This window comes from Onychostruthus taczanowskii, unplaced genomic scaffold (assembly GCF_017590055.1).
Source record: "Onychostruthus taczanowskii isolate IOZ18803 unplaced genomic scaffold, ASM1759005v1 scaffold12, whole genome shotgun sequence".
NCBI lineage: Eukaryota > Metazoa > Chordata > Aves > Passeriformes > Passeridae > Onychostruthus > Onychostruthus taczanowskii.
In genome coordinates this window covers 3428677-3450822 of record NW_024498351.1, presented here as the reverse complement: position 1 = coordinate 3450822, position 22146 = coordinate 3428677, and the positions used below count along the sequence as shown (strand labels likewise).

Genomic DNA, 22146 nt, shown 5'->3' with positions numbered 1-22146 from the left:
TCTGTTCCTTTGTCTCTTTCAGACAACACACAGGTAAGGTCCTTCTCAGATATTCCCCCTGTACAGGTAAGGTAAAAAAAAAGTGGATTCTGCATAGTAGATTTTTACTGCCAGGAGACTCAGGAGTTGTTTTTTTCTTAAGCCACAGTAACATGTCCCTTAGTCCCCACCTTCTAAGACCTTTGCTTTAAATTCTTTCAGAGACAGAAGCTTTTGCCTTTTGGGCTGACATCTGACAACCCTCTCCAAGGCACATTTCTATCCACTGACAGTCCGTGTCTGGAAAAATGTTTTGGCTACATTCAGATCAAACCAGAATTTTCAAGACCTGTGTTGAGAGATACCGGTTTAACATGAATAAGTTTTCAGCAGAATGAGATACATAGTTATAATACTGTATGATTTAGTATGCTGTTTGTTTAGCTTTACTTGCTCAGGATGAATAGCTGGATTTGCTGAAGCCTCAGGCTGCAAACCATGAACTTTACACCTCCATAGCTGAAATTAGTTTTCCTAGTAATTTTCCTAGTAGCTGGCATATGGCTATGTTTTGTCTTTAGTACAGGAAAAATATTGATAGCACACTGTTGTTTTCATTGTTTATAAATTTGTTTATCCTAGCTCCTGAGCTTTTTTTGGCTCCCATGCTGCCAGCGAGCAGGTGCGTCAGAAGACAAGGAGACAACTGTCAGGAAAGTCGCAGCTTCACAAGAACCATCAACAGCCTTCCTGCACAGACACAGAGAAACACCTCAGTAAGGTGTTAAAGATCCAGAGCAAAATAACCATTGGGCCAAGAGGCATGCAAGGTGCGTGCAGGATGGTCTCAAAGGTATAATTTCTTGGGGATTTCCTTTGCTCTGGGTCCCTCTCCAGAGTCACCAAGCTTAAGCTGACCTGCTGCTGTACCACACTTTATTTTCATAAACCCAGCTCCTAAGGCTTGTAGGAACGTAGGATCAAGGCCAAAAGAGGTGGAAGCGCACCTCAGACAACCACACACAGTCTGCTCACTTTTGCTTTGCCAAGCCCTTTAGAATAAGGCAGCTGGCTTGCAGAAAGTGGGACACTGGATCTGCTGCCATTCACTTCACCATGCTTTCTCCTAACAGTCTTGTTATCCCCCTTCAGCTTATCTTATCCTATATTATAAAACCCAGATGTTGTTTTCTAAGATACTTTGTGCCTTTGCTCTTTGGTGGTCAATAACTGACTGACATAAAAGACAGTACTTGCATCATGCATAGATAAATCTGCTAAAGGCCTAAAGTGACATATGCAAGAGGAGCATTAAACTACATTTTAAGAAATTCTTGATTATCTCATATCTGTTAAATGTCTGGCAACACACAAACAGATTTCTTCTTAGGGGCTATGTTTGACTTTGATGGCAACAACCTAAGTCACAGTGGGGGCAAATGTGAGGAAGGGAACTTGGTGAGCAGACAGATCATGGCATCTGTACCAGCCCATCTCCCCCCAGATCACTAACAGGCAGGACAGAGATCCAGATTCCAAGAGTTTTTCGCCAGCACTTGCTTTTGACCTTTATTCTGCAATCAGCATCACGTATTGAAGGAAGGATGTTACACATCCTGCTTTTTACCACCCTCCTTTAGCCCCTTTCTTCTTTTTCTGCTGCTGCTTTTTCTTGGTGGCAGGAGCACCCGCGGGTTTTTGGTGCCTGGGAGGGATGACGTTACTTGTAGCCGATACAGCTGCCCCGCTGCCAGGCCGAGGGGAGGTAGGTGGGCTGCTGGCAGTTCTACTGGCGTCCCTGCAGGAAGGCAAGAGAAAAAGACACCGTGTGGGTTCACAACCACCTGCAAGACGTGGTACTAGTGCAGGGAGCTGACAGTGAAAAGCAGCATCTGCCCCATTACGTAGCAAGCATTATGTATGAGAGGGCTACTCATGCAAGGAGAGGCTTCATCATACAGAAGGAGCTGGCGGAGGATGGGAATATGTCTCAAAGGGCAGCAATCAACTTCTAACTGATGTTCACTAGATAGTGCAAATTACTGGCAATGAAAGCAAGGCTAACTTTTGAATAGACATGTGACAGCTCATGCAACACACAGGAAGCCTTTCAGATCCCTCTCCTAGGCAGTGCAAACCCAGCACCTTCATCTCAGATGTTAGTAAGACACCATCTTGCTGTCAGGATTCATACACAATGGTAATTCTTGATTCCAGCTCAAATAATCAGTGCCAGCTTAGAAGGAAGTACAGTGTTTTCTCAAATCATGGCTAATGGTTCTGCAGCTGCCAAAAGACTTGAAAGCAAATTGCTCAAGAGAAAGCATGCAAAATTCATCTCATTGCCAAAGGAGAAGCGCATTAAAAGACTACGAGAATTTTATTTGCACCTTGGCTCCTTCAAGCACGCCTATCCTATCACACTAGTTTTCAGGAACCTATAGGGATCTCCAGGGAGAGCGGCTGGTAGCAGGTTCAAGCGGCAAAGTATGATGTCACTTGTGCTACCTGCAGTTGGTGTGGTGACAGAGCTGCAGCAGAGCAGCACAAACACAGCCCTCCCAGTCACCCAGGAGTGAATCCCCCCATCAATCCTTGCAAAATGGGTACTTACAGTTCAGAGGAGCCAGTTGTGGTTGAACCCTGAGTCCCCTTGCCAACCTGATCCTTCTTCTTGCCCTTCTTCCGCCCACGGTAGTAGGACCGCTCTCGCATTGGAAGCCACCGCTCAGGGTCGGGAGTCACCTTGGGGTCGTAGTTCTTGGGCAGCTTTCCTGCAGAACACCCAGTGCCGGGAAATGAGACTGGGGTCAACACACCAGAGGCATCACCAAGGGACATGCATGGGATGGCAGTAGCAATGGGATGGCAGCGCAAAGAGACCAGCAACTACATCACCCTATCAGGGTGTTGCTCTCACTCCTGAGGAAAAGTGCCCCAACCAAACAAGCTATTATGAAAATCCAGGCTTCCAGAGACACAGTCCTAGCAAAGGACTCTAGCTCCTAGGGACCTAGAGGCTGGATATTTGAAGAAAGAATCTGGAGACCTCTCTGGAGCTGTGCTGTTTCAACAGCTAGGAAATACAACTTACCCTTCTTTTTTTTCTTCTTTTTCTTCACTTCCCCTTGTCTGAAAGGAAAACAAGACATTGTGACATACCAGAGACGGAGCAGACAAGTCAACTAAAAACTAGCTCTGGAAGAAGCTAAACCATTCCCATCTCTCTAAGAACTTGGTCTGCTGTTACATAAAGCTCCTTGCAGTCAAACAACAGGCTCCCTTTCCACCAGCCTGCCTTCTACAGCAATGCCTTCACCACACCAGGTGTGATTCCTGAACCACCCCAAAGAAGGATGTACCAGAGCTATAGCAATAAAATTAAATAAAAAATATAGCAGCCTGCTTTACCCTTGCTCCTTCTGCTGGTTGTCTCCAGTGAGCTTCCCAGCTTTCTTCCGAACGTAGGTCGCTCCATGGGAGTTCTCCAGCGCATCAACATCTACTTTCAGTGACATGGTGTCTGAGGAAGGCAAGTGTTTGCTAAGACTGCAAGGGAAGAGTTCAGGGATGCAAACCAGCGAGCATAAACACCCATGTTCTTCCAGACAGCAAGAGGCAACCTCAGCTTAAATAAATTCTCTCTGTTAACAACACAGACACCAGACAGGCCTATGGGGCTATTTCCATCTCTCTCACTAGCTTCTTATACAAGTTGGGATGAGCTGCTTAATCACCATCTGCTTCATTTTTCGCTCTTTAATACAGGGACACAGGGAACAACTTCCAGTGAAAGAGGCTCAGGTGACAAAAGCAGTATGTAAACCAAGCTCCTGCTTATCCATATTGTATCAGTCCTGCATTACTATCACAGGTTTAAGATTCTGACAGAAAAGATGCAGGTGCTCTTGTTTTTTGTTCCACCTTGTCTTATTAATTCTCAAAGAGGAGAAGGCCAAAGATAAAAGGGTCCTGAGATATCACAGTAATGAAGCCAATTAGAGAAATAATATAGCTCCATGGATATGGATATGATGACCTGGATATGCAGCTACTCCAGAGAGGTTCCTTGCCTTTCTTCGGGTAAGTCTGAAGTCCCCACACAGCTGAAAATCCAAGGAAGCAATACCCAAACACCTCTTCCACCACCATTAAAAGGATACACTTTAGCTTTTTCAGGGTCAACCAGGGAATAGGCAGAGATGAGCTGTGCCAGAGTATGCACATCTTTTGGGTTTTGCCTTTTTAGAGGAAAAAAAAACAAAACAGAAAAGGACCAAGTTACCAATGTTACTCATCTCAAAGACTGGTAACACCACACAGTGCTTGCTACTGCAACACAGTTGCTATCTGCAGGGACAGGCATGTAAGTATGCGGTATCCTCCAGAGCACACCACCAAACATCACTGTTGTGGATTAAGGGAAGCACAGACAATTTCACAGTATCATGAAGCAGGCAATAGAAGAGGGAAAATCCCAGTAGCAAAGGCAAGTTAACGCTCCTGCCAATAAAAGATCCCATTAAGTGTACAACAGAAACTAAAACCTAGACATCCATGTTTAGGTAGCACTAGAAAAAACTGCATTCCAGTCCCCAGAGAAATGTTCACTGCACACAAGAGGCTTCTGGGATAAGTCTATCAGGTTTTCAAGTGAGCATCAACTATATATCAAATGAATTATCTCCCCTTCTTCCAAAATACAGCCTTGCACTGAAGCCCCTGTGCAAAAGCAACTATAAAGGACAGCTACTAGTCAATCAAAATTGTCAGACACTGCCTGCCACCAGACAGCTTACAGAGGACTCTGGGTAGAGACCTGCTGCTCAGCAACCACCCAACTCACTTCCAGAGCTCCTCCAAGTCGCTGATTGCTTCCTTCTTCCTGCCATGCTTTAGTTTGAAGTTGGCAGCTTCTCTTATCAGTGACAAATGGACAGGAGACTTTGGCTGAAAGACACAGCAGCCATGATTAGTTCCTTGTTATCACAGCATGGAGCCCAGCTCTAGCTGGCTTTAATGCACCTGAGGCTTGGCCAAGGAGAACTGAGTTAACCTCCTGTCATGCAGAAACCAGACCACCTTTGCTCTCTGGGAAGTGAGGCAGAACTGCATGGGACAAGGCAGCTTGCTGCTCCACCGTATTTTCCCATCAGGGAGAAGTCCTGATTGCTGCATTTACACATCCATTGATGCCACCCTCCTAATCTGACAGGAGCTGCTGCTCCCTATTTGTAACACATATAAAATAATACATTATTGATAAATGCTCACAAAACAGGAGCTTGCGTGTCTCCAAATCCACAACTGGATAACTGCTGAGGCTATGCATCAACAGGAAATATTTAATTGGACTGGCTAGAAAATCCAGGACAGATTCCTGCACATTAACTCCTCTGGTCTGACTTACCTGGTGTTGCTGATACCACTGGATAGCCTGTGTGAAGACTTCAATTGCACTGTCAATATCCTCTTCATGACTGTACATTGTCACCAACGCAGACACCTGCAAACATTCAAGAGCAGTAAATAGCAGATCTTCATGCAAATTGTCTACAGCCAGAGTCTCAGCAGTTAAATGATGGGATTTCCCAAAAGCAGAGTCAGTGTGAGCTTTCTGCTCTGTCCCTAAAAAACAGCTGTGGTAACAGGCAGGATACCCAGGCCACATCTTCCTACCCAAGTCACTCCCAAAGGAACATCCCCAACATCTTTTTGCTATGGTACAAGCCTAAGATTGCATTCACAGAAAGAACCTTCCTGTCTTGGCACTTTATTTGCTTATCACAGGACTCAGTTTCATTAGAAAACCTTTTTCATTCCCCATTCTTTACCCCAAGAGCTATGAAAAAAGAAATCAGCACTGAAGAGATTATAAGGATACCATCCATTGCAGTCACAAGTAGAGGTGACCCAGGGCAAAGAACTGTTACTCTTAATTGCCCCTATAAATTATTTTGATCATTCACACTTACAACTGAAACAGATCCACAACTATCAGCCCCTGTTCAAGATGCTTATGCTGAACACGTGAGCACTTACAAGGCCATCAAGCTTTTCTGAACAGCAGGTGTGGATAAGCATGCAGATCAGGGTGATGCTGCAAGGATGGAACACAGCTCTTTCCCCCTAAGGCCTGCTGTCCTAAAGCTGCTTCTAAAATGTCCCAACAGTACCTACCAGCAACCAGCAGTTGCTCCAGTATGTTATGCAAGTAAATCCAAGCAACATGCAGGACTGAGAGATTACCAGGCAGTGGGAACATAGGCAGAGAGCATCCCTCTGACAGGCAGAGTACTTCAGTGACTACGTTCAGGCTGCCTGAAGCAAGTTACAATACCACCTTTATCCAAGACAAGGAAGATGGACGCAGAATCCCTGCAGACACTCAAGTCAAGTGGCAACCACGGGAAAGAGGCAAAAAGGAGCAAGTGGTGCAAAGCTCTCCTACAAGGGAAAAACCTTACACAGTTCGGACGGAGTTTTGCTTACCATACCAGGCTTGTGCTGCAGTTCTTCTATGCTCCTCAGGATCATGCAGGCTTTGGTGACACTGCCTAGAAGAGACAAGGAAGAACACACTCTGAATGGCATCACAACACCTGAACACACCAGTGAACTTTGAGCCAAAGGTAAACAATGGGGACAGAACAATTCCCCTTCTCACATCTCCTGCACAACATCTCCCTCACTGGAGGAGTTAAGGACAGGCCTCTACACAATGAACCCTTCTGCTTTTGTCACATCCTGCATGGGTTCAGGAGCAAGCTTTGGCTACCAGGGAGTTCTCTTCAGGCTCAAGTCTGTGCTGCCTGGCTGCATACAGGAATGGTACCATTATGGAGCCTGACACTGCTCCAAAAATTATCCCACTCCAGAAGAGATTTAGCATTTCACAGAGACTATGAGCATTTCTGCCAGCCATCTGTGGAGCCTGTGTATCCAGACATTAGCTGTCAGCATTATCCTGCCATAGCTAAGTATCTGTATTACCTGACTGAAAGTATCTCTGCTCTGCACCCCTGTCACAACAGTGACTGCAGCAAAGACTGCCCTGAAGTCTCATTTTCTTACCCCTTGTACCCTTGTCATGTGTAGACACTTCCCAACAAAAGAGGACACTAGATACCTTGAGCAATTTTTAGCTGGGCCATCGTCAGCTTGATCTCAGCTGCATTGGCAGGGTGCTGGTCTGCAAAGTCCTGAGAGTTAGAAGAAAGAACAATTCAACTTGTGTGTGGGCACCAGGCTGCTGCTTTGGTGAATCATATGTCATGCTCACTCACAGCAAGCTGGCAAGAACCAAAGAAAGCTTTCCAGCACAGGCAGGTTTCAGCATACAGCAGAAAAGGATCCCAAGTGCGCCCTTTCAGACTTCTGTCCCAGGCCACTCAATCATTCCAAAGAAGGGTGTTGCAAACTGCTTGTAAGCAGAGCAGCAAAGCCTACTGCTTACCCTAGAAGTCTACTACAGCTTCATAAGCATAAAAATCAGAGCTGTAAGGGAACTATTTCCCTTTAAAAGCAGAATTGTTCAATTGGGTGTGAAGGCTTTCCAGCAGCATTAAACCAAACCAAAATAAGGAGTCAGATACCCCTGGAAATTTAAACCAAACAAAACAAACTAAGGAAAAACAGCACAGGAGAACACAAAGCACAAGTTTAAATGGTGCTTGGCCAACTGTCTCTTAACCTACCTGCAGAAGCCCTACAGCCTTTGCATGCTGCTTCTCACGACACAGCTGGGCTGCCTGGATAAGCACAGGGAGCAGATGCTCGGGGCTCTGGGACTGCAGGCTGGCTGACAGCTTGCGGCACTGATCTGCCTGGAGTGGAAAGAGGGAACACACTTTCCTCAACCTCAGCGAGCACCTTACACAGGGCTAAGAAACCAACAGTACCTAAGAAGAGATACAAGTGGTGACTGCCCTGAAATGAGTACACAGAACCAAGAAGTCCTCTTAGTGGCCCTTCAGATACATCTAAGAACCCCCACATTCCTTTTTGTCTTCCAGTTATCTTCACACCATCCTCCCTATTGGGTACAGCAATACCCAAATCACTAAATAGGCAGTTGTGCTTTTAGGGATGATTTTATTTTTCTGCTCACTTATGTGCCCAAAACCAAGTGGTCTAATCTTCTGAAATAGAACAGCTGCATCTCCATTTTTGCCCAGTCAAACTCCTGTGGATTTAATCCATAGCTATTTACTGCAGATCAGTTTCCCCTACCTGGTTCGTGTACATTGCAAGCAAAGCTTTGTTGAACTCAATCGCCTGGAGTTGCTTCTTGGAGAGTTTATGCTCAACACCTTCTGCATTGGTCAGCTTCACCTTTTTCTTCGAATCAAAGACATTTTGGTCCTGGGGAAATCGAACATCATGAGAAGATTTCACTACATTCTTTGAAGAAGAAAAGGTCCCTGGGTCCACAATTTAACTACTGTTTAAGAAAACATCTTTACTGATTATCTCCCTTCTCTCCACAGAAGCAGAGAAGCAAGCTGACTAACCACAATGAAAGTGGCAAGGTAATTCTATACCTTGTTAATTGTGATGATATTATTTGCAATGACAGCAAGGAGTCCTACATCTGTTGGCCTGCAGATAAGAAAAGCAGAAAGCATACTGTTACTGAACAGCAGTCTCGCACAGATGGAAGGCTGAGCATTTGTTTTAAAAAAAACCCTTACTTCAACTTGATTATTTGATTGTAGAGCTGTAGAGCATCCTCTGTACGCCCCTGCAGTTGCATGATATAAGCCATCTGACCATGAATAATAGCCAGTTCAGCCTCAATGTCTTCTTCTGTCACATCCTGAAGGAAAATCAAAGCAAAAAGTAAAAAGCTGCTATCTCACCTCTCTTCCAGCTTCAGCATTCTGCTGGCAAACATCTTTGAGCATTCCTGGGCAGTATTACTAGCAAAGTACCCCAGCTACCACAGGTGAAGGTTGCAGCCACAGCACAAACAGAAGCATATCTGAGTTAAACTAGGAGAAAAGAAAGCTTCCCCTACTCCAGCCAGAATCTGAAGATTACCTTAACTTGTACATTCAATCTGTTATTCTGCAATGATTGGTTACAAATTCCCTGTTTGTCACCACCCACTCATCATGTTCATCCCTAGCAGGGGTAGGTCACAGGGAGGTTTCAGACAATCTGTACCCTCCTACTTGCACCAAAACAGGCAACTATGCAAGGAGCACAGCAGCAAACACCCTGTGGTGTCAGCTGCCCTCCTGCAACAGCCATGGTGGCTGCCCCAGCCTCACAAGCTGGTACCAGCAGAGCAGCCCTGGCTCTGCTCTGGCTCTCTGCACTTTGGGATTGCACCCTCGCTTCCACTGCTGCAAAGCAAACACTCTCCAGAACAACACCAGGAACTTACCGAGTCTTCTGACAGCGACTGGCGGCACAGCTCTACAAGGAAAAACATTGAAAAACACAATTTAGAAGGCTTTAGGGTGAAAAAAAAAAAAACAGGCAAGAAGCATGGGGGAACACAGAACGTTTTTATGTATCTCTGAAACTTCTGCAGCACTACAAGGGCACAGACTACCAGTCTGATGATGGATAGGACTAAGCACAACAGAGCAGACTATGTGATGCAGAAGAACAATCAAAGGCACAGAAGATACTGTCCCTCCCAGACACTAATTTTCTGTCCAGAACAAACTTCCTTAGACCTAGCTCCTGCTTCTTCCCAGAGGGATCAGCTGCAACTGCTCACCGGTCTTGTGAGCTAAGCGCTGCAATCCTGCAATATTCAGCTTACAACACCCTTTATGGGGCAGCAATTCTGTTACTTTTCAGTACCCATACCAGTCACTTCTTTACTTTCTCATACTTCACCAGAATATCACTTGTTTGCTCTCCAAAGGACATAGGCTCAAATTACACATGCTTATCAGTTGTATGGGACACTTGTTATTTTTCATCAAAACTGGGACAGAACTGACCTATTTATCTGCAAGAGCAATTAGATCAGACAGAACTAGTCCTTCCTAGTTCTCTCCCCAGATTTTTTTTTAAACACACAAAATCCCCTTTCACCCCATAGATAAAAAAATCCTCTTTGCTAAAAGCTCATTTACTGGCTTATACTAATTCACAGCATGAAGTACTTTGAACTTTTATAGCATGTACTTAAATACATACTCATACTAACAAAAATCTCATCTCATGTTTATGAGATTACACTCACATTTACTTCCTGCTCCAAAAAAATGCTCAAAGTTATTGAATACAAATCAGGGGGCTGTAGGAGAGCCAGGACATGCTGTATGTCTCTGGAAAAGAGTTCCAGAGGAACACTCATCCAAAAACACTAGCTTCACAAAAAATCCTGCTGATGATGAGTTTTTAAATTCAAAAAAGCTCTTTTCCTCTGATTTGTGTATCAGAGAGCAAGTAACTACTTCTACTACACAAAGCATCCCTCTCACCTCACCAGGCTTTTACCTTCTGCTTTTTGTAGTTTTTTCATTGCTTCATTCAGCTTTCCTTGCCCAATCAATGCACATGCACTGTTATAACACAGCTCGTAGGTAGCTTCTCGAAGGCCTAAATCCTCCTAGCATGAAAACCAAATATAACATTGCATAAGCACCGACAGATTTAACAGGCAACACACACAAACCACAGTTTTCCTGTACATTCAAACTAGTCCTTGAAAAATAAATTTAAGAAGCACATTTAACAGGGCACACACCTGGCAAGTAAGTTGCAACACAAAGGATCTTCTTCCCTTACACTGCACAAAGTCAGAGGCAACTGACAAGGCAGCAGGGAAACTCCAGCCTGAACCTGGGGACTACTTCGGCTGGTGCAAGAGGGCAACTAAGAACTGCTGCTCTAGAGAATTAGAATGCGGATCCACAGCACTGAACAGAAAGCTGAGCATGCTGTGTGCACCTCCAAGGACAAGGATTTCTAAACAAATATGAACATTACAATCTTCATTGTTCATTAACAAAAATATTCCCAAGCATGGCTGGGTGATCAGAACAACTAGCTTTAACCCTGGGCAAGAGGGTAAAGAGAGAGAAAAGTGCTAGTCACCACAGGTGTTCTGCCAATGCAGGTTCAGAAAGACCTACTTCCTGCTCTGCTGTGACATCTAAAGTACAAGCTCTATAGAGATCAAAGGTGAAGTGCAATTCATAAATAATAACAGCATTTATTCCTCCATATAGGGAAAACCACTACGTGATCTTCAATACTCTGAAATCTTTGTAAGACAGGAACACATTTCTGTCCTGTTCAGTATCCACAATTCCAATACAATTTGTATCCTCTGTTCCTTGGCTCTCACTCTTGCACCCCAAGGCATACATACTCACTTACTGGCACCACCTTCTCCCATGTGCTTTGTGCTGCCACAACAGCAGAGAGGTTTGTTTTTCTCTCCTCCTCATACTCATCCTGGGAGTTGCGGATGAGATCCCTGTACGCAGCCAGACAATCGTCGTAACGCTCCAGTCTGTACAACTGAGAAAGGAAAGGGATTAGCCCTCAGAACAGCATTCTTCTCTTCATGCTGGTAACTACAGCCTCCTTCCTCCCTCCCCATGGACTGGGGGCAGCAGAGCATCATATGTTTTAAGCTGAACATTACTAACATTTGCATCTACCTTTAAGGGCAAGCTATATAGACTACACTTGCAAGGACTCAAGCAATGACACCAGATACCTGCACAAAAATGACACAGCTCCTACTCCTAAAACAGCTTCTTTAAAAGCAGCAGTTTACTCAGTTTTGTCCTCAAACAGCCTTCTTCCAAATTAGATCGCCTCTCTAAGAAAGAAATTAAATGAATGGTCTTTCACGCAGCTGAGAGAAGATAGCCAATTCTTCACAAAACCGTTCTGATCAACCAGGAAAAAAAGAAGGGGAAAAAGCATAACTTCTTTTCCACATCACTTTTAATGCCTGAGACATCAGGTCCCACAAACCATTCCTGAACAGGTATCTAATGCAAACAGATAGCTGAACCACAAACAAATCCCATCAGATCCCTTCCTTCCTCAACCAGATGGCTAATATCAGGCCTGACCCAGGAAGGGAGCAGAAGTCACAAATGTATTGCTTTGGTTCTGTGGGAATAAGATGATGACACTGCCTCCAGAAATAGGTAACTGAAACTTCACGGAAGTTTGAGCAGCTGGAACCATACCTGTCCTTACCTTCAAGCCAGAGACAGAAATTCTGTCCCCATACTTGCCCCCATTAGAGGAGGGACAAGGCATCCAGCATATGAAACTCCCACCAGGAAGAAAAGCTTGTAATTACCACTTGTCCATAAAGCTCCTTCAGTTTGTCTGTCTGCTGACTGGCACTCTGAATGGTCTTGAGAGCACTTTCAATACGGTTCAACCTGTATTCACAGTAGGCCTTCTCAAAGGCAATAACATCACTGCAAGGACAAGACAAAGGCTGACAGCAAGCACCAGAGTTTCATTCAACAGCATTCACTCACATAGAACCAGCCCTCATTAGTCAGAGACTGCTACAAAACCGAAAATCCAAACACATGATCCCAGATTACTGAATTAGGTATCTGTTGAGCACTGTAAGTATCTTCTACCTACTTGGTGTTCAACAGAGAAAGCATGTAAAAACTTCATCCAAAAAAAAGGTTCCTTTTTAATGGCATTTCCACACAAACGGTATTCCAAATCCTCTCTGCTCCAGGCCGCCTACTAATTATGCTAATCAAATGCTTAAAAGGTAAAACAATAGCAAACTTCATTCTGTGACATTTCTTAAGGAGAAAGCATTACATTGCAATGCAACATTGTTACAGCAAACTTTTAAATACAATTGACTCACAGAGAGAGAGAGGAAAAGGTACAAAACACAGTCCCACTTACAGGCCGATACCAAGACAAAGGTAACATTAACCTATTTTGAAATATGATTGCAGCAGAACTGCAGCAAAAGGGTTTGCCTTTGCCAACACAAAATTGGCTTCAAAGCAAGCTCACACCAGCAGGGAAGCATTCTCAAAGAAGCAGAGCCTTGAATGCTGCGTTCTGCCTACCCCTCTGAGTTACCACTTAAGCCAAAGGAAAATTAATCAGCGATTCCTTTAGTTCATGCTTGGGGCCACTTGTTATCAAGCTTTACTTTGCCTATTTAAAATGATCTCAATTCAACTGAGTATTAAGGAAGTTTGAAAATTAATGGCATTTGGAATTAAATCAAAGCAGCCTCAGTGCAAGATAGGAAAACTTCAAGACAGACCAAGAACCACCACTCTCCTTGCTCTGCAGGACACAGACACACAACAGAATGAGCCAAAAGAAGTTATAGGAAGAACTCTGAAACCAGTTGAATACAAAAAAAATTTCTTCTCCTTACCATATAATAAAATAATAAGCTAAAAAACTTGAACTAAACCCCTTTTGTCCCAGGAAAGAAGGAACTGGTGAACAGGGTAATTACGTGTTATTCAGATGCAAACAAAAACAAAGGTATGTTCCATCACACTGATAACTTCAACACACCTTTCTGGGAAGTTCCTTAATAAGAACAGCATCTGAAATACAGCAATTTTGCTGCCAGCCAGTTCTTGGGTAGCCTGTCATTGCACAGAGCATCCTTATGAGGAACAAAATTAGAATCTGAAGGACACAAATGAGAAGCATGACTTGTTCTCGAACACAATTTGTCTCCAAGGCCCTGGTTTTGAGAGGATGCACAAAGGGCCTGCACCACCCCAAAAGCTGAGGCAGTTCCTTCAGGATGGCAAAGCAGAGGTCCCCAAGGAGCCGTACGATGAGACAGCCAAGCAAAGCCAACAGCTCGCTGCCACCAACCAAGGCTTCTCCCCTCTCCCTTCCCTCCCAGAGAGACCTGTCCCCTTCCCTTGCACCAGCCATGCTACCCAGCCACATCTACAAGCAGAACCAGCATGTGAAGGAGGATGAAAACTCGGTCAGGGACAATTCCTTCAACAGCAACAGCAAGATGTTACACTGCCTCAAACCCTACCAGACCCTCTCTCATCCCCTCCCATAAATAAGTGTGTCACTGAGAAGACCAACCCCAATGTCTCTGAGCATATCCTGACCTTTATTTTGCTGCCTTATTAGTCCCCTCTACTGAAGCTGCAGCAGCTTCTCAAGGACTCGGGAGTTTCATATTTTGCAAAGCACAGCAAGACACAACTCACCTGGTTAACACTTTAGTGTGGGTATTGATTACACCAAGGGCTTCCTTGAAGTTCCCATTCTGGATAAGACACACTACTTTACACTGAAGTGCTGTCACGTCGTCTTTGTTGATCTGCAGTACTGGAGGAGAAACCACAATGATCCAACTCAAAGACACCCAGGCTTTGTAAGAGACTCATATTAACAGAGCTGCAAAAACCCATCCTAGAGAGTGGCCACATCAACTTAAAGCATCCTGGCATGGCTTGCTTTGGCTTGGATCATGAAACAAACCCCAGCAGGATAAAAGAATCCAGCATAGATCCTGAACTTACCAGAGGCATGCACTGTGCTGACATGTCTGGAAGAGAGTGGCACCAAAGGGGCTAAACACACCTGGGCAAACCTTTCCTTGGCATTTCACTGCCCGGCAAAGAACACGGTGCCAAGGCCCCAGTGCCACGTAAGGAAGGAAAACAGCTGGTACAGAAGAGCAGCGTGGCCCTTGCCAGGGAGTCACTTTACACGCTAAAACTTTCTGCCAGTGGATGACAGTGAATGGGAACTAGAAGAGAGGTATGGGTTTTGCTATTTGATTTTTTTTCAGTGATGCCAGCTTTTCCAGGACAGGAGATGAATCCCTACAGCCTACCAGCAGCAAAGACAGACCTTACAACCACGACGTGCCTGACACTGCAATCCCGTTTTGGATGCCTAGCCACCAAAACAACACATCTCAACGTGAACTCTCCGTTTCCAGCAAGTTGTTCCCAAGTCAGTTAGTCCGTATGCACAACACCACTCCTCCAGTTCCCGAGGGAAAAGCCCTCCTTCCTCCCATGACCAAAAGGAAGGAAAGCCCACGAGTAACTCCGAAGGCTTAACCCACAGCAAGGGATGCGTGATGCAACACGAGGACCCGATGGCCACGGTACAGCAGCGGAGCCTGGGCCCCGGCCGGCCCTCTTCCCTCTGCCCCAACACAGTAAGATCCCCGCAGCCCCGCTCCCGGCACGAAACCCACGGACGGACACCACCCGCTCCCCGCCACAAGGCCAACGCGCCCGGGCAGAGACCACAGACCGGCGGGGCGGGGGCCGGCACTGTCGCCGCACTCACTCTTATTGACGGACTTGAGTGCGCGGGCGAAGTCGCCGTTCTGGCCGCAGCGGTTCACCTCGCTCCACAGCCCCGCCGCCGCCACCGCCCCCGCGGCCGCCGCCATCTTGGCACCGGGACCAGACACACGTCGCGGGGGCGGCGCCGCGCCGGAAGCGGAAGTGCCGAGCGGGGCCCCGCCCCCGACCGGCGCTCGTACCCTTCCGGCAGCCCCGCCCAGCGGTGCCGCCGCCGGGCCCGGGCGCGGCCGTGGCCCCGCAGCTTCCCCCGCTGCGGGCGTGGGGTGTCACCCTGCACCTGGGCAGCCCTGGCGGTGTGCATGGACTGGGGAATGAGAGGCCGGAGCAGCGCTGCAGAAAGGGAGCTGGGGGCCCTGGTCCGTGGCACTGAATGTGAGTCACTGAGCCCTGGCAGCCAGCAGGGTCAGCCCTGTCCTGGGGGACAGCAGGCACAGCCAGGCGAGGGAGGGGATTGTCCTGCTCTGCTCTGCTCTGGGGCAGCCTCACCTCCACTGCTGGGGCAGCTCTGGGTGCTGCAACAAAAGAGAGACACTGAGCTGTCAGAGAGAGTCCAGAGGACGGTGACAGGCCTTGAGAGGAAGCCGTAAGTGTGTTGGAGGCCACTTGGTTTGTTCAGCCTAGGGGAGAGAGGGAGACCTCAGTGTGGTCTGGAACATCCTCAAGAGAGGAAGAGGCGGCAAGTACTGACCTCTTTGCTCTGGTGACAAGTGACAGGACTCAGGGAAATGGAATGGAGCTCAGTCAGGGAAGGTCTAGGCTACATATCAGGAAAAGGTTCTTCATCCGGAGGGTGGTTGGGCACTGGAACATCTCCCCCAGGAAGGAGTCACAGCACCAAGCCTGACAGAGCTCAGGAAGCTTTTGGACAATGCTTTTGGGCACACAGTGTGATCCTGATGGGTCTCTACCAGCCCAGCATTGTCAATGATTCTACTGATTTCATTTGCTTTTATGAAAAAGCTCTGCAGATGTAGCACCTTAGTTATTGCCAAATAACTCCACTCCCAATGTCTTGGCCAAAGTGAGTGGGTGTGGAGAGGGAATTGGGATTGATCATCCCAAAAGGATTTTCTACCAACTCCCATTACTTTCTTCTGCCAAAAGACTAGCATCAGTCAACAGTTTTCAAATTTCAGAAATGTCATGATTAAAAATATCACAAAGGCTGTGTGGTTTTTTTTAAATAAAAATTGCAGAGTTATAAATACATCAGAGGGTTAAGGCAGCCATCACTTTGTATAACAACACCAACAATTTCAGGATTTGGCTTTCAAATAGAAACTGAAGGAAACACTGCAATGTGAGATACAACCAACCAAGTCAGCTCAGTGCAACTTGGACACGGGAGCCTCTCTTTATGAAGCAGTCCCGGGTAAAAACCACAAATATTTGCTCTGAAGGATTAGTGAGCAGTCTGGTGTCATCTCTTCCACAGGAATAACAACCACATTAAATAAAGGAAAAAGAACAATTAATACTTTAAACAAAATACTCTTTTTATTAGAGTATTTTTGATTAAACATACAGAACTCAAGATTGCTATTTAAAATTTGTATCGCTCAAAGTTTTTCCCTCTAGAAGGATGGTAAGACAATCTCAGTGCATATTATATGGAAGAATCATACCTCTCAACTGTCCTGCTCATGAATCAGAGCAATACTGCATGTGCTTGGTGTGCAAGCAAGGAGGGAGTGCTGTAATGCAATTAACAAACAAAAAATGCACCACCAACACACACAGAGTCAGCTCCATGACCGGTGATCCAGAGAGTAGCATCATGTGGCTTCAGGAATGAAGGAAAAAACAGATCCTGACCAGAAAATGTAACAGACATATTTGCACAAGTCCTAGGCATTCCTCCTCTGTAAGGAATGCAGAGGACTGCGAGTTTAGCCACTGGTTTGGAAGATTTTTTTGAAGTGTCCATTGTACTGGGGGCGTGGGTGCAGAAATCTTGCAGAAAAAAGGAAAAAAACACGTGATCCTACAGCCCTTGTGCAGCTCCAAATGCCACCATTGCAGGCAGCCTGGTGAAGCACTTGGTTATGCTTGAAATACCTCTGCTCTGGAGCCTTGGCAGCGGCTTGTTCCTCTGTTCCACACACAGGACATTAACAAAGCAGTGTGTGGAGGTAGTTACGCCCCAGCTGCCCCCACCTGCCAGCATCAGTTCCTGGAGCACACCCCATTACTATCAGACTTTGTATACTCATGTACATTTATGAACATATATATATATATATATGCAAACTTTATACTTCATTTACATCCACACATAAATACTACAGCCAAGGCCTACAGTTCTCTGCCTTTTCATACTGCTGAGCAAAACCTAAGCTTTCAATTACACATAGTTAAGTTTCATAGACTTACTTTTTAAAGAATTGAAAAATAAAGTTTAGAAGTAAGTTTGGTCAAGGTCATCACTGCACGTGGTACAGGCAAACCTGGTTAAGTGGTACTCATCAACTGTGTTGTGATGGAATGTCCAATGGCAGACTTCTTCAAATGAAAATTTGAACAATTGAGAGGTATGCAGAAAACTTTTCTTAAATACTTGAAGCTACATGTGCAATCTTACAGAACACAAGGTACAGTTACAGACATAACAGTGAATCTTATTAACCAACAGTGCATAAGAACTTAAAAACAGTCAGTGAAATCAGTTCAGCCAGTGACTTCCAAAAAAGTCGTGCCTCAGCTGCATTGAGGGGGGAAGAAAGGAAAAAAAAACGGGGGGGGGGCAGGAAAACTCAGGCAAGTTTAACACAAAGTTTTAATCTACATCTTAAAAGCTAGTTTATTATATATTTTTATATATATATATGCTATGTATAAAATAAATTAAAAAGGGGAGGAGCAAATAGCTTTGTATATGCTTCAAATTAACACAGACCAGTAGTTCCATAAATGACCATTTTACCATCTTTGTGGTAAAGAGTTGACATAAAAGTTCAAAACCATAAAATGCTTATAAATAGAAAGAGTTCAAAAGATACTTTTTTTTTAAAAAATGGAATTTAAACATCATTTTCTCTTCCCCTACAATACACTTCAGTTTTGTATATCAGCATCAATACATTTACAGAGTATTTGAATGTCACATCCACAGAATCGGTAACAAAGCAGGTAAAAGAGCTAGTGGTGTTAAAATTTAGGACTTTTCTCCCAAATAACTCCACCTACTCCTCAGCCTTCTCCTGTAATGAAGGCTATCAACATTCATCACCCAGTCTGAGGTATGGGCAGAAGAAAATCTGCAACCGGTACTCTCCAACCCACCTTGCCTCTGCTAAAATACAGCAACAATCTATTGATCTGATAATTGGCAATGGTGGTGGACAATCTCTTACTTCCATTCAGCTTGTATATAATTTAATCCTGGTATTAAAAAAAAAAAAAAAAAAAAAAAAAGAAACATAGCTAATGCTTAACTTAAAAAAAACCCCACCAACGAAGAAAAAACCCACCAAAACCCCCCAACTTTAAATCTCTGAAACTATGTTTAAATGTTGTTCCTGGTTTAAAGCTTCACATAAAACATTGGACAGAAGGATGACAATTTTAAACCAAGAGAGCACCTAAAATAACATACCATAGGTAAAAATGAAATCAATCATCTCTCCACTTCATAAAAACGTAGAAACCCTGTCAGCAACAGTAGTACACTCAGAACGAACAACATCAAAAGGAGCATCTAGAATACTCAAGAGGCTTGCTACGCTACTTCTCTTTATTGCCCATTCTCTCATTTGTATGGATGGCCACTGCATGACAAGATGCCTGTGGATAGTTCTCTGATCTTCCTTTCACCACTGCTGCCAGCTGAAGTCGTCATTGCTGCCAAAGACCAAGAAAAATCCTAGGATGGTGGCAAAGATGACTGTATTCCCAGTGAGAACGAGTGCACATGCGCCCCAGTAAATCTGTGAACAGGGGAATTCACTTAGACACGTTTGGAGCCGAACACCAACAAGACAAAAGGTAACATTGTCTCATTCTCAACAAAGTTCAGTAAGACGTCTATGATGCAAGAGGCAATACCTCATTATTTGTGGTTACACCAAGCAGGCTGGGTTTACCCAAAATTACTTGACAAATTCACAGCCAGCCGTGCAGCACTGCAACTTTCTTCTAGCTGTACTCAAAGCATTGGCTAGCTACAGGCACAACTGGTTTGGTATGCAAAGTAAGGCTAGACAACAGCATCAAACACATCTGCAGCACAGCTATGCTGTAAGACTTTTTAGAACAGGTATTTAAGGTCTTCAAAGTGCCAGCAGATATCCCAGGAACAAAAAAAGAGGTGGATGTTTTCACAGGAGAGTAAGTGGATTACTCAAAGGGTGTGAGGCATTCCAACTGCCCACCTAGCTTCTACCTAAAGACATTTATGAACGTGCACTCCATGGTTTTTGACTTGGTAGTGCTTTCTGACATTCACACAAACAAAATGAACTTTTAAAGTATTTTAGTGAAAAGCTGTATATTGGGAAATATGTAATGAGAACTTGGAAGTTTAAGAAAATGATACCAATATCACTTACAATATCATTTACAGTGAGTATAAAAATGCTTTTTTTTGTTTGTTTAGTCATGCTGCTTTAGCCCAGCTAGTCCACAAATTGTCTTTGAAGTATTCTTTACAATTCTATATTTAGTTACTTCCCTGTTAAGTTTTCACAGAAATTTCTGTCTCATTTTCTCTGCATTGCATTGTCAGGCTTTATTCCATGACCACGTGAAGCAATTGGCAATCACAATGTTCTGCCATGCTCCCATTTCTGTATTGATTTTTCTTGCAAAAAAAAAAAAAAAATCTTGTTCTGGTTCCAAAAGTACATAATTGTAAGAGTTATTTAGTGCATGAAAGCTTTACCTTCAATAAACAAACACAAAGAATGAAGTTTTCTAGAAAAAAAAAAGGCAATAATGGGTCAAAACACTACTAACCAGTTCTGCTCTTGCAAACACTATGGGCAGCCCAAATGCTGAGACCACAATGCCTGTTGTAAGGAATATGGCCAGCTCCTTGCAGGCATTACTTGTAGCATCCGTGTCATCTACCAATCTTCTTGCTATGCAGTACGGGATAGGAGAGAGGATGTAAAAAAACAGAACAAACAGTGGCCAGTACTGGCTGAAAAAGAAAGGAGAAGAAAAGTTTTAGTTAACTGGATTTACTTCCTGCTCCTCCTAAAATCAATGCAAGGCATTTTCCCCATCCAGCATCCCCATTTAGGACAGACAAGCCCAGAGAAGGCAAATCCTTTGCCTTGGAGTGAGGTGACATTAATCCAATAGACCGTGTGCGTGAGTGGGTTCGGCTGACCTCAGTGGCAGCGGAGCTCACTAACAGGATATTCACAAAGCAAGATTTCACTAAGCAAGCCTAAATCTAATGCCACCTCACAAGGTGAGCTTAACTCCAGGTTTATCCTGTCAGTTGTACTTTAGAGATACCCTTGCAGCACCCCAGATTAGACTTCTCAGGCACACAAACGCAGGTGCACATTGTTTCAATAAAACTTTACTGCATTGTTTGAAGGGCAACTGGGTAAGGGTCTCCTTCCCCAGGGTTTCTGTCACTAGCACTGCCTTCAAAACATAAGAAAGCTGGCCTAGAGATTCATATATGAATGAAATTCAGGTATGTCACACATGTAGATATAGTCATATATATAGAAACTGCAATTCACAACCAATAACAGGTCTATCGACAGGATACTTGGTATTTATTCAACAGTGAACAAGTAAATTTAAAATCTTTTCTGTAAAGTCAGCATTCACTTGCAAAGAGTCAAAGCCAGTGGCCTCTCTATCTGAGCACTTGGTCTGCTATTTTGTATCTCCTGAAAACCAAGGGATAGGAATCGATGTCGGGGAAGTACAGACAGCAATTACTGGAGATGCTACATTACAAGTGTGGGACACAGCCAGGAATCCACTTGATAGTCACCAACAGCCCAGCTACCCCTAGGCAGCCACAGAAAATGCAGACCTTTCCCTGGATAACCCACACTTGCTGCCCACCTCGGGAGCTGCTGCTGTCTGAGGGTCAGGACACCAGTCCACAGGCAGGGCAATGCATCCTTCCATGGTTTGCAGCCAGGCCTGGTAGTGTAACTTTTGCTGCCATTACTCTTTAGGATTAATTAAATCCCGGATGGTCTTTCTTTTTATTCCCACCCCAATCTTTTGAAGCAAAAGCCAAAAAAGCCCAACCAACCAAAAAAAAAAAAAAAAAAAACCACCACCAAACCAAAAGACCTCTGCTACACAGAGAGAACTTATCAATCCACCATTACGGAAGCGGGACTCCTCTGAAGCTACAGCCACACAAAAAAGAAGCAGAACAGAAAGAGTGCACGGTACTTGTACTGGGGCAGGGCGCATCCGAGCATCAAGAACATCAGTCCGACCGCTCCCCCGAAGGACAGGCTGATCAGCGCTACAACGAGAACAGACCCAACCAACGTGAAGGCTGCGCCGCACCGCGCACAGCACCGACCGCCGCCCGCGAGCCACCGCGGGGCTCAGCGCGGCGCCGGCCGCCCGGAGACGCTCGGGGTCCCGCGGCGGCTCCCGGCGGCCTCCCCGCGCGGGCCGCGCGCTCCCGCCGTTACCGGCCCCGCCCCGCGCCGCGCGCACCTTTGATTCCCGCCATGGCGCCGCCCGTCCCGCCAGCCGCGCGGCACCGGAGAGGCGCGCGCCGGGAACCGGAAATGCCGCGCGGAAGCGGAAACCGCTTCCGGCAAGGGGGAGGGCTGTGCCCCGCCCCGCCCCTCCCCTCCCGGGCCGGCCCCGCGACGCTCATACGTGGCGCGCGCGCAGGCCCCGCGGCGGCAGCCCCGCCCCCTCACGGAGC

The 22146-nt window shown here is 45.3% G+C and overlaps 2 protein-coding genes across 2 annotated transcripts; both read right to left on the bottom strand.

The window, feature by feature from the left end:
• Positions 1 to 1529: 1529 nt before the first annotated feature.
• On the bottom strand, positions 1530 to 15419 carry SRP72 (signal recognition particle 72). Its single transcript, XM_041395752.1, has 19 exons — positions 15259 to 15419; positions 14160 to 14280; positions 12275 to 12398; positions 11329 to 11472; positions 10444 to 10555; positions 9371 to 9402; positions 8673 to 8797; positions 8523 to 8580; positions 8212 to 8343; positions 7677 to 7805; positions 7109 to 7181; positions 6472 to 6536; positions 5390 to 5485; positions 4826 to 4929; positions 4143 to 4220; positions 3391 to 3528; positions 3074 to 3111; positions 2594 to 2753; positions 1530 to 1777 (listed from the first exon to the last, which is right to left on the bottom strand). The coding sequence occupies exons 1-19, from the start codon at positions 15362 to 15364 to the stop codon at positions 1603 to 1605; spliced, it is 2010 nt and encodes a 669-aa protein (XP_041251686.1). The 5' UTR covers positions 15365 to 15419; the 3' UTR covers positions 1530 to 1602.
• A 1334-nt stretch (positions 15420 to 16753) lies between these two features.
• On the bottom strand, positions 16754 to 22049 carry LEPROTL1 (leptin receptor overlapping transcript like 1). Its single transcript, XM_041395776.1, has 4 exons — positions 21930 to 22049; positions 21654 to 21729; positions 20232 to 20418; positions 16754 to 19204 (listed from the first exon to the last, which is right to left on the bottom strand). Exons 1-4 carry the CDS (start codon positions 21943 to 21945, stop codon positions 19088 to 19090), a joined length of 396 nt encoding a protein of 131 aa, XP_041251710.1. The 5' UTR covers positions 21946 to 22049; the 3' UTR covers positions 16754 to 19087.
• Between the last annotated feature and the right edge of the window lie 97 nt (positions 22050 to 22146).